The sequence below is a fragment of the Molothrus ater genome, chromosome 6 (assembly GCF_012460135.2).
Source record: "Molothrus ater isolate BHLD 08-10-18 breed brown headed cowbird chromosome 6, BPBGC_Mater_1.1, whole genome shotgun sequence".
Lineage (NCBI taxonomy): Eukaryota > Metazoa > Chordata > Aves > Passeriformes > Icteridae > Molothrus > Molothrus ater.
The window spans coordinates 48,653,125-48,669,597 of record NC_050483.2 but is presented as its reverse complement, the minus strand read 5'-3'; the positions used below and the strand labels follow the sequence as shown (position 1 = coordinate 48,669,597).

The 16,473-nt window shown below is 36.4% G+C and overlaps 1 protein-coding gene across 1 annotated transcript in view; it reads right to left on the bottom strand.

Moving 5' to 3' along the window:
- Positions 1-16,473, bottom strand: part of AK7 (adenylate kinase 7) — a 29,761-nt gene that overhangs the window by 6,207 nt on the left and 7,081 nt on the right. Inside the window, exons 6-15 of the mRNA XM_036385051.2 lie at positions 14,945-15,028; positions 14,296-14,384; positions 13,688-13,778; positions 10,927-11,004; positions 10,059-10,208; positions 8,510-8,638; positions 8,059-8,215; positions 5,147-5,275; positions 4,062-4,136; positions 3,189-3,386 (exon numbers count right to left, since the gene is read on the bottom strand). Coding sequence (XP_036240944.1) covers positions 3,189-3,386; positions 4,062-4,136; positions 5,147-5,275; positions 8,059-8,215; positions 8,510-8,638; positions 10,059-10,208; positions 10,927-11,004; positions 13,688-13,778; positions 14,296-14,384; positions 14,945-15,028 — 1,180 coding nt within the window. The remainder of the gene's footprint in view (positions 1-3,188; positions 3,387-4,061; positions 4,137-5,146; positions 5,276-8,058; positions 8,216-8,509; positions 8,639-10,058; positions 10,209-10,926; positions 11,005-13,687; positions 13,779-14,295; positions 14,385-14,944; positions 15,029-16,473) is intronic.

Here is a 16,473-nt window from a genome sequence, read left to right as displayed (position 1 = left end):
AGAGGAAAAGTGGACGTTTGAGGGAGAGAATACTGGGGTAAAGGACTTCTTCAGGGGCAGGAAATGGAAGGTGTAAAAGCACAGAAGTGGGTAAGGAGACATGCAGATGGAGGGAAAAAGAAGACTCATAATACAGCATTTAGATGAGAGTCCAGTCACCCCTGCTCCACAGTTCCTTAGGAAATTATTTTGAAAGTCATTGGCAAAGCATTTTTCCCAGTTCTTTCTAATCACCAATTCGGGTAGAATCAGACTCTCAAATACTAATACCATTTTTCCAAGAGTTAAATTGTTTGTGATTTGGACCTCAAATCCAAACTCTGAGCATGAATTGAGGAGGGAACTAACATAATTCTACATGATAAACCTTATTTTACAGCTTCTTCTTTCAAAAAATCAGGAATTACATTCCTGAAGTATTCCAAACTAAAGCAATGCATTTGCTATGGCAAGCAGCCCATCATTCCTACAATTTTAGCTGCACGTGGATATACAAATTACAATAAAAATCACTTTTCTTGTCATTTAAAGTATTGCTAATAATGGTTTCAATGTTGAATTTGAGGTCTCAAAGACTGCATTTTTTTTCTTGGATGGCTACAGAAGAGTACAATGTTCATTTTACGGCAATCAGAATTAACTACATTTATCCTCAAAAACTAATGCCATTTAAATGAGAAATGAAGTTAGCACTGATGCTAGCTGAGAGGAAAGGAGTTCATAAATTAAGGTCTTCAAAAGGATTGCTGTTGTAGCCTTAATATACCTTTTTGTATAAGATCTGACATGCCTGTCACCATTCCCAGCTTGCAAATGAGAAAAACAAGACACAAGATAACTAACTTGCAGTCTTCATATAGTGAGTCATCAAAGCAAAGTTGAGTTTCCAGAATCTTGAAGCCCACTCCTTTGTACTAATCATATTTCAGACTCAGAAAAAAATAATAATCATAAAAATTATACATAAAACCATATGCTACAATTTTTTAAATTTAAGGTGGAAAAAAACTTTTAATATTTTGAAACATTATTTAATAAATCACAGGCACCATTTTTAACCTCTTCTTCAGAATATAACTGAGCAAGCAGTTGGGTCTCTGATAAAATCCATTGCTACTTAATTCTACGCATCTGAAAATCCAGCTGGAACATCGACTAGAATGGAGGGGTTAATGGCTGAGTTATCTTTGTAATCTGTTCCTACCATTTTACAGCAGAAGCAACACACCTGCATGCTTCCATGGGTAACAACCAGGAATGTGAACATGGGTAAGGAGACACTTCTGAGACAAACAGGACATGAGGATGATGCTCATTTGAACATGAGAATCAATGCTATACACCCAACGTGAAAACCATCTGGAACATCACAGTTGTGATACTGCAATAACTAAAATCAGTAGGCAACTGAGTTTCTGTATTTGGAGTGGGCTACAGCTGAAGAATAATCTTGAGGCATAATTCTTAATTGACAGTGCCTCTACTTGCATATCTAGAAGTGTATAAGCTGAGAATATGACCAATTGGTGATGCCAGACCTTAATATTTACCATTCCATACATTTACTTTTCACAGTAGAATTTCCTCAGTTCTAAAATAATTACACTAACTCACTATTTTTTCCCACTTCTACACTTCCTAACAACACTTATATCCTATTATTTTCAAAATAATCTCCATGAGTGACAAGAAATAAAAGTCTTGGAAAATCAGTTGTGACTAGGGGGTTGAACAATTAACTTTTCATAATTCATCTCAAATAGTCATTCAAAATATCAGCAGTTTGATTTTAGTTGCAGAGGTCTCTACCTTAATCTTTGTTTCCTTTCCTCTCCCCCCTAAAACCCACATTTCTTTAGAATGCTATCACTCTAATCTCGCTGGCATGAAAAATCAGATTATAGTTATCTTCTCAAGATTTCCCAGTGATCACAATTTTCTAGATAGTATGTAGGGAAGACAAATTTTCTCACATACAGGTATAGTGCAAAACAGATTCAGTCTCAGCCTTCCACTTTTGATTTCTAGTAATTTTCTTAAATGCTTCTTAATTTACAGATTACCCACATATTGTCATGGTATTGCAAAATGTGGAAAATGTAAAATTTTTTAAAAGAAATTATGTACTTTGAGGTTTAATCTTTGCATACTTTCAAGCTTGATCAATGAGAAGGAAGATTTAACCCATGAAACAGACAGCAAGCCCTAAATGATGTCAAGGTATTACAAAAACAAATTACTGGTTCATTGAATTACCTTCTTAAGGTGTAGGCCTGAACAAGACTCAGTGATCTCAGACCAATGGGCCATTAACAAAGCTGGGGAAGAAGGATATACCACTGATAGAGGACACAAAGAGTACAACATTTACAAGCCATAAGGACATCTGGCAGAACTGCCAAGGAAGAAACTAATAAAGCCAACTGAGAAATTGTGCTGAAATCAGCTCCAGCTGGGTGAAAGTTAATGCCAGCAGTGAGGAAATCACAACCGTATTCAAGGACCACCAACACAAAAAACCCACTGACCCAAAAGAAGAGTAACACTGAGCATGGGCAGCAAGAGAATAATTATCCAATAAAAGATAGAATACTAATTAATAAGAGAACTATGTAATATTTAGCCAATAAACACTAATCCCTTTGTTTGGTAAAATGTATAAATAGTGACAAGTTTTGATAGTAGGAGTGTTTGTGGAGTACCACCAAGCACAGAAGTTAGTACAACTCTGAAATAAACAATCAATGCCTCTCTTCAGGGTGTAATTATTAGCTTGTGGCCCACCAGGTAACAAATCCAATTTTTGAGGACAACAATAGCATCAGAGGATAAATCTAAAGAAAAAAAATATAAGGAACCATAGTGTTTATGTCCATGAAAATGTACTCTTACACCTATCTGAAAGGATGCCAGTACAGAGATCTGTAACCTAAGTCACAAAATTATTTTAATAATTAAGATTACAAAAATGAACAACTAACACCCCAAATTTTACAAAAAGGTTAACAGTAAAAGAACATTTTTGCAGGCAGGTATATCATTAAATGCTTGTTGTATATGTATTCTGCAATGTTAATAAAAATATTATTTATATATGGATACTTACTATTTGATTTTTGCAAGTGTTAAATTTGTAAGAACAAAAAAATTTTATTCATATTATATCTACTAATTTTATTATTCCTTACCAATAAACTGAGGATGTATTTCAAGTTCATCAAAATAGTTGAGAACAGTCACATCATCAGTATTTATCTTGCGGAAGCGTTTCAGTGTTTCCAGGAACTGTTCCTCAGTATAATGAGTTCCAGCAACTTCACTCTCTGAAAGTTGTATTATTCTGTTTATAAGGAATTCATCAGATGCAATCAAAGAAAAAATAAATTCTGTGAAGAAGAACATATTGTTTGAATATATACAAAATTTCCAAAGGAATCAAGCAAAACCAGCAGGATAAAGCAATTTCTACATAGATTAAATCCACTCTATTTTAATTCTCAGCATAACCAATGCATTACATTTTTATTCCATTAAGCTGCTGTAATCACAACAAGACAGCCACTACTGTTGTTATCAGCCAACAGTTGGTGGCATTTTCACAAAAAAACCCACAAACAAACAAACAACCCAGAAACTGAACCAAACCCTTCCTTTTTATTAAGGAAAACTTCTTTAACAAAAAGGTGGCCAATGGTTGGAACAGGCTGTCTGGAGAGGCGATTGAGGTGATTGAGTCACCATCCCTAGAGGTATTTGAGAGATAAGGAGATGTGACACTAAAGGACATGGTTTAGTGGTAGACTTGGAAGTACTGGATTTAGGGTTTGACTTGATGCTCTTAGTAGTCTTTTACAACCTAAATGATTCTATGATTAACTGTTCACTTTTAAATATGAGGGCAGCAGCATTACATGAAATAGATTTTTTTTAAAGTGAAATTAAACAGGGACAGATGGAGTGATATTTTAGACTTCTTGTTGGTGGCAGCAACTTTTCATCAGTTTATTTAATTAGAAAATAAAACTACTCCGTTTATTTAAAAAGAAATCTATTGAACTTACCAGGTATGATTATTTGATTAAATTTAGGCATTTTGCCCACTGCTTGTTCCTCTTCTTCTTCTCCTTCATCCTCTTCTATTAAAACAAAAGTAAGAAATAATTGACATTTTCATTTGAAGCAACAATATCACTTTATTTGCTAAAAATGTGCCAAGTAAAACACAGGTTTGCCAATATCCAAATTATAATAATAACTGGAAATTAATCTAACCTTAACACCAGTTTAGAGAATTCAGTAAGTAATTCATGTTGCCAGGCACCCCAGAATTGTACCTTAGGACACTAGTAGTTGTTTGCCTACACCACAGATGTATCTACATGCACAGACAATTTTTAAATATGTCCAGTCTTAAAACTGCTGTCTTATCTTTGGCCTCTCCTACTGCCCAATAAATTATTCTGCAAAAAAATAGAGACAAGGCTCAGAACAATGAGTAAAAATATTTTACAACTCTGTTAAAATGGTTTTTGCTACTAAGGGTCTGCTTTTATGAATAGTCAGTAAAACTGCCTGTAGAGTACCAGCTGAGCATGACCATTTGCAGAAAGCATACTAAGCTGAACAAGACTGTTTTTCTGTACCTTCAAACCTCAGTTGTAATTTAAACATGAAGATGATTCTTGGTCTCAATGTATGGACAGTGCTTGCTCACAATTTGAAATGTGTGTATCTACAGTAGCTCACCTAATAAATACACTGTAATTTGGCTCACAAAATATGTACTGGTGCACTGGCTGGATCCCCTCATTCAGTAGCTCTTAAACATTATGAAGAAATTATTCTATAGAGCTTGCTTAAGTGGAGCTGGACAAGAGAGCATCCTCTATGCTTGAGCATTTACTTTTTACATTACCAGGAAAAATAGTCTAAAAATTATCTTGTGCATAAATTAAATAAGGTGCATTACAGTCCTTCTTACATTCTAATAATCACACATCACAAAACTTAGTTTTGTATCTTGCACTGCAGTCATTACAGTGCTGATGCACTCAAGTATTATGGCTCTGAGAACAATAATGATAATGACAACATCAGCAGCAATAAAAACAAAAGCAGCAAGAAAACCAAATCAAGCAGTACGCACCTCTAAAAAGATCCATTGCCTCTTCATAGGTCTCTGGGAACCCATCTAAAACATATCCCTGATTCCTACAAGGCATGGACATGAGCTTGTCCTTCATAATTTTCATGATATACTCATCACCTAGACTGCCTAAGACAAAGAAGGTTAATAGGTGCCTAGCTTATAGAAACAAGAGATCTGAAATTATTTTACTAACATTTAATGCATTTTAATAAATTTTTCTTCTACTTAGACCCTAAAAAGTTAAATATTTTGAGTTACTATTTGTATATTATGCATTGTCAGCAATCTTTGGAATATTAAAATGTAGATATAAAATAAAATTACCTTTGTGTTTACAAGGATATAAACATTAGTACTTAATGATCTAAACATGAAGTTAGTTTTATTTTGAATGCTACAATCAGATTTTAATAGAGGCAGTAAAGAAATACTTAGAGAAAAAAAGTCACGAGAAAGCAATAATTTTCTATTTTCATTTTACAATAAGACTTAAAGATAGTCTTCCATAAAAGACATGAGGTAGGTTCTTCAAGTTTCATTTTCAGACAAGTTGTGATATGAATTAGTTTATTTACCTGTCCTACGTTGTCAAGAAAATACGTAGGAGGAAAGTCAAGTTTGACCTGAAATTTTGTCCTTTTGTTTCTTACTTTATTTTGCTTTGACTATTAAAAGTCTTAGATATTTATAAATCATTCTAATCATAAAAGTATGTAACTATTTTAAAAGACATTGTTATTTTAAACAACATATCAAAGCATGCAGAACAGATGCTGCCACCAGTCTCATTACTGATGTTTCCAGGTGTGTAAGAAGTTAATTTCTTTGCAGATACACAAGATCTAAATCAGCTAAACCCTTAGCAAGGGATCACATTTTTAAGGGGGATCACTTTATACCACATGGAAAATGTTAAACACTTAGACCAAAACTACATGGCATTATTAATATATAAATGGTAACTAATATTTTTCAGCAAGGAACCTTTTTTCAATCTTTTGCAAATTCTTTCCAGGCTTCCGTAAGCAGTATTTACTTTTTAATGATGTATGAAGTTCTTAATAACCCCCACAATTTCATTTTAGCGTGCACTTGTTTTTACTAAACTACTTTTATTTTTGTAAGTTTGACAAAGGTATATTTCACCAGCTTTTTACTTTATGTTATAGAAATTTATGCTCTCTGCTCTGAGAAGAAAACATGACATTATTAAAAAAATCTGAAGTAGAAAGATGAAAGTGTAATGATTAAAGAGGGATCAAAATATTTTAAAAATATGTCACTTTTAATATACAAGGTGTATTGTTGGATTGGGTTTCTGTGGACAGGTTTTGTTAGCCAGGGGACTTACAGAAGTGGCTTTTCTGAGAAGCTGGTAGAAGCTTCCCCCATGTTTGACAGAGCCAATGCCAGATGGCTCCAAGATGGATCTGCTGCTGACCAAATTTAAGCCAATCAGGGATGGTAGCAACGCCTCTGTGACCAAATATCTATGTAGGGAAAAAGTCATTGTGCAGAAATAAAATGTGTCCAGGGAAGAAAGAAGTGAGAATCTGTGAGAGAAACATCTCTGCAGACACCCAGGTCAGTGCAGAACTAGGGGAGGAGATGCTTCAGGTGCCAAAGCAAAGATCCACCTGCAGGCTGTGGTGCAGCCCATGGTGAGCAGGCTGTCACCATGCAGCCCATGGAGGTTCAGGGGAGAGCTGAGATCCACCTACAGCCCATGGAGAGGCCCACTCAGGAGTAGGTGGATGTCCAAAAGAAAGCTGTGACCCCATGGGAAGCCCCCACTGGAGCAGGCTCCTGGCAGGACCTGCAGACCCATGGAGAGAGGAGCAGGTTTGGTGCCTGACTTGGGACCACCTGGGGGACCCGAGCTGGAGCAGCCTGAAGGACTGCATCCTGTGGAAGGGACCACACTGGAGCAGCCTGAAGGACTGCATCCTGTGGAAGGGACCACACTGGAGCAGCCTGAAGGACTGCATCCTGTAGAAGGGACCACAATGGAGCAGCCTGGGCTTGAAGGACTGCATCCTGTGGAAGGGACCACACTGGAGCAGCCTGAAGGACTGCATCCTGTGGAAGAGACCACATTGGAGCAGCCTGAAGGACTGCATCCTGTGGAAGGGACCACACTGGAGCAGCCTGAAGGACTGCATCCTGTGGAAGGGACCACAATGGAGCAGCCTGAAGGACTGCATCCTGTGGAAGGGACCACACTGGAGCAGCCTGAAGGACTGCATCCTGTGGAAGGGACCACACTGGAGCAGCCTGAAGGACTGCATCCTGTGGAAGGGACCACAATGGAGCAGCCTGGGCTTGAAGGACTGCATCCTGTGGAAAGGAACCACAATGGAGCAGCCTGGGCTTGAAGGACTGCATCCTGTGGAAAGGAACCACAATGGAGCAGTTCATAAAAGCTGTGGTCCATGGGAAGGACTCACACTGGAGAAGTTTGTGGAGGGCTGTCTGCTGTGTGAGGGACCCCACAGTGGAGCAGGGAAAAGACTCCTCTTCCTGAGGAGGAAGCAGCAGCAGAACCATGTGATGAACTGGCCATAACCCTTATTCTCCATCTCCCTGTGCTGCTGGTGGGAGGAAGCAGAGAAGCATTAATAAAGTTAAATTCAGGAGAGAAGGTAGGGGTGGGTTCTCTGATTTTGATTGGCAATACATTTAAGTAATTTGTCCAAGTCAGGTCTGTTTTGCCCTGTACACTATTTGTGATCTCTCCCTGTCTTTATCTCAACTCATAAACCCTTCATTGTATTTCCTCTCCCTTGTCCAGCTGATTCTTGATTTTGATAGGAACTAAAAGTCTAGAACACAAATTTATTTCCTGATTTCCATTTGCATAGGGTTGCACTAGCTACCTGAATCCCACCATCATACTTTGTATTTCCTACCTTTATTTTGCTGCATGTTTTCTTTTATTGCATCTAAGAATTCTTTTGCTTCTTCTACATTTTCACCCTCCTCCTCTTCCTCCTCCTCTACAAGATCTTCTTCTTCTCCTTCTACTTCTCTTTCCACCCTGACAGGTTCTTTAGCCACAATTTGCTCCTGATGACGAGAACAGAAATATGAGTTGGCTCAGAAATTCCATAACCAAATTTACTTTATACACAGATGTAATAAAAGAAAAAAATAATTCCTTTCATGTGTATTCATGAACAGTGAGTTACTGAGCAACTTCCAGTCTCTAAAAAGATTTCAGTGCAACTGCCAGAGATGATCAGTATGTTAAAAAATATTTCCATTCTCAAATAATGGGATTATAAGTAATTTTTAAATGCTGCCACATATCTTAAAATCTGAGAAATTAAATAACAGGAATATTAGAAAACAGTAACACACCAGATCTGCAATTTTTTCAGAAATCACATCATTTGTCCTAACATAATGTAGCTTGTAGTGTTTGCAGAGCTCCTTAGCAATGGTAGATTTGCCAGACCCAGGAGGACCATGAATGCAAATTTTGAGAGGCTGGAAAAAAGGATAAAGATATAACATTATTCAAACAGCACAGATGCTTTTATGTAAAAGCAACAATATTTTTAATATGACTAATAGGAAATAGCAATTGTACTTAAAACTAAAAGGATATTTTTGTTTTATTTATTTATTTCTTGTTGAATATCTTCTCTATCACCCATAGGTCTCAAGTAACATAGTTACTTAAATGATGAAATTTACTGTTGGAGAAAAAGCATGCTTCTATTTAGTAGACATACAGACCAATTTGTTGTGGTTAGTTAATGTTTGAATAATCCAAAGAGATGACACAATCCCACAGATAGAATGCAGTGAATTTTGGAATGTCTCTACTTTCCAGTTGAGATAGAGTTGCTGTCATCAAAATTATTATTTTGACTTCAAAAATTCCAGATTCATCACAATCTTAAGTGATGTCTCATTTCAGCCTACCTAGCCTGAGGATGCATAAGTGCAATTAGGATCCCAGTATACACTTCTAAATATGTTATGCAATAAACTCATAATCATACCTAATTAAATACCTATCTTAATTTAATAAATCTGGCAGTACAAACTCTGCAATAGAGTAGTGACAGAGACAGTCTAGCTAGCCTTCCTTCTCCTTGCTACCTGGTATGTACTGTTTTTTTTAGTTAGATGCATTTGTTCTGTGATGCAATGGTTTAACCCAAACACAGATCTGATAATTCTTTCAGAACTATGAAAGGACTTTCAATAAATAACTTTTAACAATAGTATCTTCATCTTTTTTACATGTCCTGAACTCTTATTCAAAGTTTGAACCAGATACAGACATGCTAAACAGCTTTATTGATACTTGGATATAAACAGGCATTTTTCTGCACCTTTCAGTAACCCATACATCTGAATACAGAAGTTCTAAATATCAAGCTAACATAGGAAATAGTGAAGTTGCCCAGTAAATTACACTACAGAGCAGGGTAAAAGGAAGGCTATATTGCACTGGAATATCCACACTCACTGAATATATAAAGGACACAAAACTATTAACTATTGACTATTATAAAAAAGTTTAAATAAAAGATACACTTATTATATTCCCAAGGCAAAATATACCAAGAGTACCATATACTGCATAAAGAAACTAGCTTCAGAATAGCAGCTTTCCATCATTAAGCTGATTTGCATTTACAGAATTTCAGTTTTAGGCACAAAGAAAATAAAACTCAGTCTTCTTTTTTTTCTTTTGCCTCTTATTTAAAGAGGCAAAAAAAAGGAGCCTCTTATTTAAATCTTCAATTTAATTTAAAGTTTTTATGTTCACTTATTTTGCATCTATATCCATCTTCTATTTTTACTTAATTAATTTATGACTTGTGTTTATGTAACCATTTCTATTGGGGATAAAGAGAGAAGAACAGTTTAAAATACTATACCAAAGCATTACCAGTAATCCTCGAGCTTGCTTGTATTCCATGACGACTTGAGCAATGTTATCTACCAGTCCTGTCTCAGCAAACCAGTTAATGTTGAAATTCTCTTTCAGATAAAGAGATTCCATTCGCAGGTTCACAAACAACATATCCAGTTGCATTTGCTGGGGGAACAAAGCTACATTTATTTACAGACTTAAGCTATGCATGTTAAAAGAACAGCTGGAGCAAGAGACTAGAATGGATGGGGAGAATAGAAAGAATTAAAGCATTGGGAAAGAAGGTTTACATACAAAAAAACCCAGATATTTAAGCTTTTTAAAAATATTAATTTTCAATGTATGATTGTATTTGAGTGTTCTCAAATTAGAACAGCAACACTAAACAATTTTCACTACAATGAAAAGTTTTCATGTAATTGCAAGGAATCCCCACTTTTATAAATTTATCAAGTGCCATTTTAAAACTGTCTTATTTCTCCTATGAACACTTTCTTCCAGATAAATAGATGAATACAACGTAATTTATGTATTCTGTGTTCATCAGCCTTAGTAGCACTGCATTATAAACCTTTTTTAGATTTTTATTATTTTGTGTAGGTTTTGTTAGAGCGCTCCCATATGCTCAGGGGAACAGTGACATCAGAGCTTCAGTGTTATATTTTTTAAATCAGGCTGTAACTCTTCAAAATTCTGTGTTTTATGATGGCTAGATTTTACTTTATTTATTTTCCAAATTCAAACTCACTTAAATATTTTTAGGCATATTTTGGGGCTAAATTTTTCTGGTGAAATAAAGAAAAAAGAAATTATATATTTCATTATATCATACTTTTAAGTTTAAATACTTTCCTGAAGAAATAAAAGAAAGAAAATCACTAACTGTTAGCTCTTTGCTCAGGAATGCATTTTCTTTAGGAACCCTCTCAGTTTTTCCTGGTCCAATATTTTTACTGATACACTGTAAGAAAAACAAACAAAGAAACAAATAAAGAAAAAGCCACATCAGAACGACTTAAGAAATCAGATTCTTAGGAAAAAAATGAACAGGATTTCTGTGGATAAAAGATGTGCTGTAAATTTTATGTATGTTACACTGTACCTGGAAAATTAGGATACTGATTTGAAATAGATCTAAGAACTGTAGTAGAGGAAATGTATTTGAATATGTGTATAGAGGCTTTGCCCCAGAGGTCCCAGTTGCCCTTGATGGGCTGCAGCTGTAACCAATGAAATGACTGGGATAAAAGGGGGCGGGATAGCCAGTCAGGGAGAGCCTTGGAGGTGTCCTGACCTGAGAGAGAACAGCATGCAGAAGAAGGAGTCAGTGAAGATCGGCAGCCATGAGAATATATCAAAGAGGTATGGACTTTAGAAATCTAATAACAACAATGTGGGTCTCTAGAAATAATAGAAGAACAACAAAGAACAATACATTTGAACCTTGAAAATCAGGATACTGATTGAAATAGATCTAAGAACAATGTATTAACTTTAATGTTAGTATTGAATAGCTTTTGATTGCTAAGTAACATTTCCTTAGTACCTGCAATTAAAAAAAATAAATAAAACAACCTAAAACCACAGAAATTTTTATAAAGCTCTTAAATATATTAATAAATCCCTACTGCTTCAGATGTATTTGGAAATATTTATTTTCCCAGCACTCTCACTTCAGGTTCCTGAGGTATTTAATTCCATTAACAATTGGGAAGGGTTTTCAGATGCCACTGATAACTCTCCACATATCATTTGCATTTCATCATTAGACAGAATTTGTTAGTTACTCCTACAGCCCTTTAGAATAGATTTAAATCACACTACGTTCCATAAAGTCATGAGCGTTTATATAGACCATTGTCGAAGATGGAAATACTATAGTTTATGACTTAAACATTCTCATGAAGGACTTTTGCCTATTATAGCAAAAACTGTTTTACAAAGGCTGCGGGCAAAGACTACCACACCCTGAGTGGGGGCTCCGACTGAGGCCCCGGACTGCTCGCTGATGAAGATAAGATTAAGTAACAATTTAGGGCTGCGGAAAAAGGATGCATTCACAGAGCACAAGCCTAACACGGTCTGAGCTGTGACCCAGCCCCAGGGCTATCAGCTGCCAGGCTGCTCACAGACCCTCGCACCTAAAGGTGTGGCGGGGGGAGGAGACTTTTTGGGTGTGTAGCGACAAAGCCTCTGGGGAGAGGCAGAGACCACCTATCCTCCGCAGCGCAGACCGTTCAGCTGAGGGGCCCTTCACCCGGGAAAAGCTAATCCACAGCAGAAGGGCTGTCATGGCCCATCAAAGACCCCCCAAAGGGGTCCCCAGACCCCGCAGCAGAGCACTGCAGCATGATGCAACAGACCCACAGTGTTGCAAGGGACAGTGTCAAACTGGCCCCTGCAAAGGGGACATGTGGGTGTTCCCCCCTGCCCAAAGCCTGCATTAACCCCACTGGATTCTGTAATCTTCTGTGTGGTGGCCCACCAGAAGAAGTCCAGATGGAGGGGAGCAACGAGATGTCATTGGGACCCTCAGATAGGTGATATGCTTCCACCTAGCTCCTTCCCTTCCTCTTTGCCTCTTTTACTATTAAATAAAATATATCAAATTTTTGCCACCAACACCTAACCTCATTTGCTTTTAATCACATTTTTGGGATATATTTTGAACCTGCAAAGTTCTTTCCATTTTTTACACAGAGACTTAGTTTTCTTTGCTCTTCTAGGTTTAAACTGGACCATAACAACATCAAATCTAATAATCCAGCATTCTGGTTTCAATGATGTCACTTAGTGGACACCCAGTGAAGATAAGCATGGAAAAGGCATATGTGATACTCGTTCCAAACTCTCTTCTAATATTTGGCTAGTTTTAACTAGAACTCTTGAGGTGTTTCTTTCCCGTGCACCTTTCCAGTCTTCCCCTGGGCTGGTACACTCCCTGCCAAGACAAGTCTCTGTAGCACCCTCTCCACTGGCAACTTCCTGTCCCCAAGAACAGTCCACTTACCCCTGTCCTCTATTTGACATTTCTAAACAACCTCCTACTTATGAAAGGACACTAACTACTCTCCTTGGGATGGCTCCCTCGACTAAAGCACAGGTTTCATCTTCTAGTGAGCTCCCTGTTTCTTTAAACTCTCTTTGATACAACAACAAAAGGGCCTTATGTAACATTTGCTCAATCTACATGAGCAAGTGTCCTATGAGCTGACTCTCACTATCACAGTGTATTGTTTAGTAATGTCATCCAGACTACTTCTAGAGTTAATTTCATAACTCTTGGAAAAACAAGATATCTTCCACAACATGAAGGGAAACACATGGTAAAGACTCATTATCTAATCACAGTTCTGTGAATCCCATAACAATTTTCCATAACTTACTTAGGTAAAATTTTTATTAAAGTTAATGATAATACTGCAAAAATTAGTTCTGCAAGATCAAGTAAACCGTTTTGTTTAAAGGACAGAAGTCTTAGAGGTTTTCAAAGTAATCTTCCATGTAATTTACTACTCAGGATAATTCAGGAAGACCTAGGAATGTCTACTTCAGTAAAACACATAGTTTTAAAACCTTACATACAGATATACTAAAAAAACAAAAACAAAGAAATTCAAATACGCTTTTATCAACTCTCTTACCTTAACTAATTCTCCAAGTGTGTGCATTGATGCATCTACTCCAAGTACATACTGGAAGTCTGGCTTGTGTTCTGCTACATTTTGCAACACTCTGAAATATAGCAAGTACAGCCAGGGCTGGCACTTGGAGAAGCATCCAGGGCTTTTCTTGTTAAAGGCAGTTCATGAAACAGTACCAAGAGTCTGCAAATTCTTGCAGAACGTTTCAGAGCATGACATTTTCATACATATTTCACTTAATAAAGAAACACAGCTACACATTTTATTTGGAAGGAAGTTAAAGGAATAAAAAGCTCTATCTGTGAAAGATGTTGTCTTAGTCTGCTGTAGAGTCCACAATTCATTCCCAGTTCTGTGCCAGTTAACTGGTATCACACTCTAGACTGAGTATAACTTGTCATTTATTAAAAGCAAAGCACAGTGCAACAGTCAGATAAGGATTCCAGAAAGCACATCTACTTCTAAAGTGAAGGCTCTGTTTGACTCAGTTAAAAGGGCCCAAAGTGACCTTAAACCAACCCACCCAATTTAAAAGCCTCAGTACTCTCTAGTGGATTTGTTATCTAGCTAGGTATCAATTATTGCTCAGAGAATTTTTTTCCCCTTACATTGCTAAATCACGAATATGAATGGTTGGAATAATATTCTTGCCATCTCCAAAAACAGGTATTGCAGGTGTCTCACCAAGCCAACACATCTGAAAATCAGAGAATAAAGTGAGAAAAAAAGGTTACTTATAACTAGAGCTAAAAAAAAAGGAACATTTGATTACTAGGCAAATCTGTATATTCAAGATTTAAAGTTCAGTTTATTGAATAATTAATAGAACTGCAGTAAAGGAGATCATTCTTGAGAAGTACTGATTGCCAGACTACTAAAAGCAAGAGGGTTTTTTTTAAGACTATTCTTTAATCTTGGCAAATATTACTTTTTAATCACCCTAAGGAAAAAAAAAAAAAAGAGACTGTTGAAAAGAAAGACATTTCCCTGGATTCCATTTACATGACAGACATGTTCTCACCGGAAGGTACATATGGAGATACTGTTCAAAAACTAGAGAAATGTCTAAGAAAAAATAGAGCCAAAAAAAGGAAAAACACTTCCACTGTAGCTAAAATGTTTCAAAAGGATCAAATAAACAGTTCTGCTCATGAAAGCATTGAGCTTATGATGCCAAGGCTGCTAAAAATGGATTCAATTCCAGTGCAGTTTGCCCCTGGAAATTAAATGATCCTTCAAATGTAGTTGGATGTCTACCTTAAAAAAGTAGTGAAAGAGTCCTTCCTCAGCTCCATATTGGTGTCCTGAGGCAACCACATAAGTTGTAAACTTTTTTTTGTTCTGTAAAGTGAAATCAGAAAGAAAGTTTTCATTAAAATCTGGTACTGCAATTGGGATACAGGTTTACACTGACTCTTGAATACATGTACACTAAATACACAAAGTGTGCAAACTGTATCACTTCCAAGTTGTAACTAGTTCAATTGTTGCATATCCTGTAGCTTCCTGAGTCATATTATTATTACTTCCTTCAAGAAAAGCTGTCTACAGCTGTCTTCCAAAAAAAGGTCTGTCTACATTTGAACAAAAATTATAAGATTAAAATAAAATTAAGAGATAAAATTTGGAAGTTATGTAAATCAATTAAGTGAACAGGATCATTCATGCTTCTACTTCCTATTTTCAAGAAAAAATAACTCTGAAATTCATGGAAGCTATTTTTTTCACTGCATTTTATTTGCATTTGGCTGTCTAAAGCAGCAGAAAATGCTGGATTAATGATTTTACAATTCTTTTACTTTCATTTTGATGCACTATTAAAAAAAATCTTTGAACTATTTAAATGGTTTGCTAACCACAAATCATGATTAACCCACATATTTTTGGCTGATCTGTGTAATGTCATAAAATTGCCTGTCTGCTTGGACATACATGTTACTGTTTGTATCAATGGTGAGGATGGTTATACAGGGGAAAAAAATTAAATAATTGTAAAGGAAAAAAGCTTTTGAAGAAGTTTTTTGAATTAGTCAATTTAAATTTTTTTAAGATGAAACAAAATTATTAAATAATTGTCATGTTGTAAATATCCTAGGCATTATATATCTTCATCATAAAATGTAAAAGAACCTGCCTTTATCACAGTGGGAATACATGTGCAGATTTGGGATCTATAATTTTTTTTGGGGGGGAGGGGGGGAGAAATGGACCTTTTGTTATCATCTTTACAATATTTTAGAAACAGAAAAATAAGGCAGGTCTTAGCCAATCTTTGATTATATAAGCAAAGCACCATGTAACTCGATGACAAGTTGCAAAGTCAGTGTGTTGTATCTATTTGGCTTTATCTATATACTTAGAAAGTGAAACTTTTTTATAAAAACTACTTCAACTGAACTGAATTCAGCAGCTTGTTATTAATCATGAGAAACACTAAAATTAGAAGACATTACAGACAGCAGAAGAGCTTCCACACTGTAAGGACAGCTGCCTTTTTCAAACACTGCTAGGGCCACAGGAGGACTTTGCCCTGGGATGAGCACAGAAGAGAGCTACAGCAGAATATCTCTAACTCCAGGCATGGCAGGGGGTGATCTGGTTAGTATGTCCTAGGGTTAACACATCTGGATAGAAATTCCCACTGTGGCCAACAGCATCATGAAGCAACTGCTCATATGTATATCAGTGGTCAAACAAGGATCGCCCCTAGTTATGGGTCAGATGGCAACCACCAACCATCACTGAACCCCCTGGATACACCTCTGTGGATACCTGGAGCTTGGACT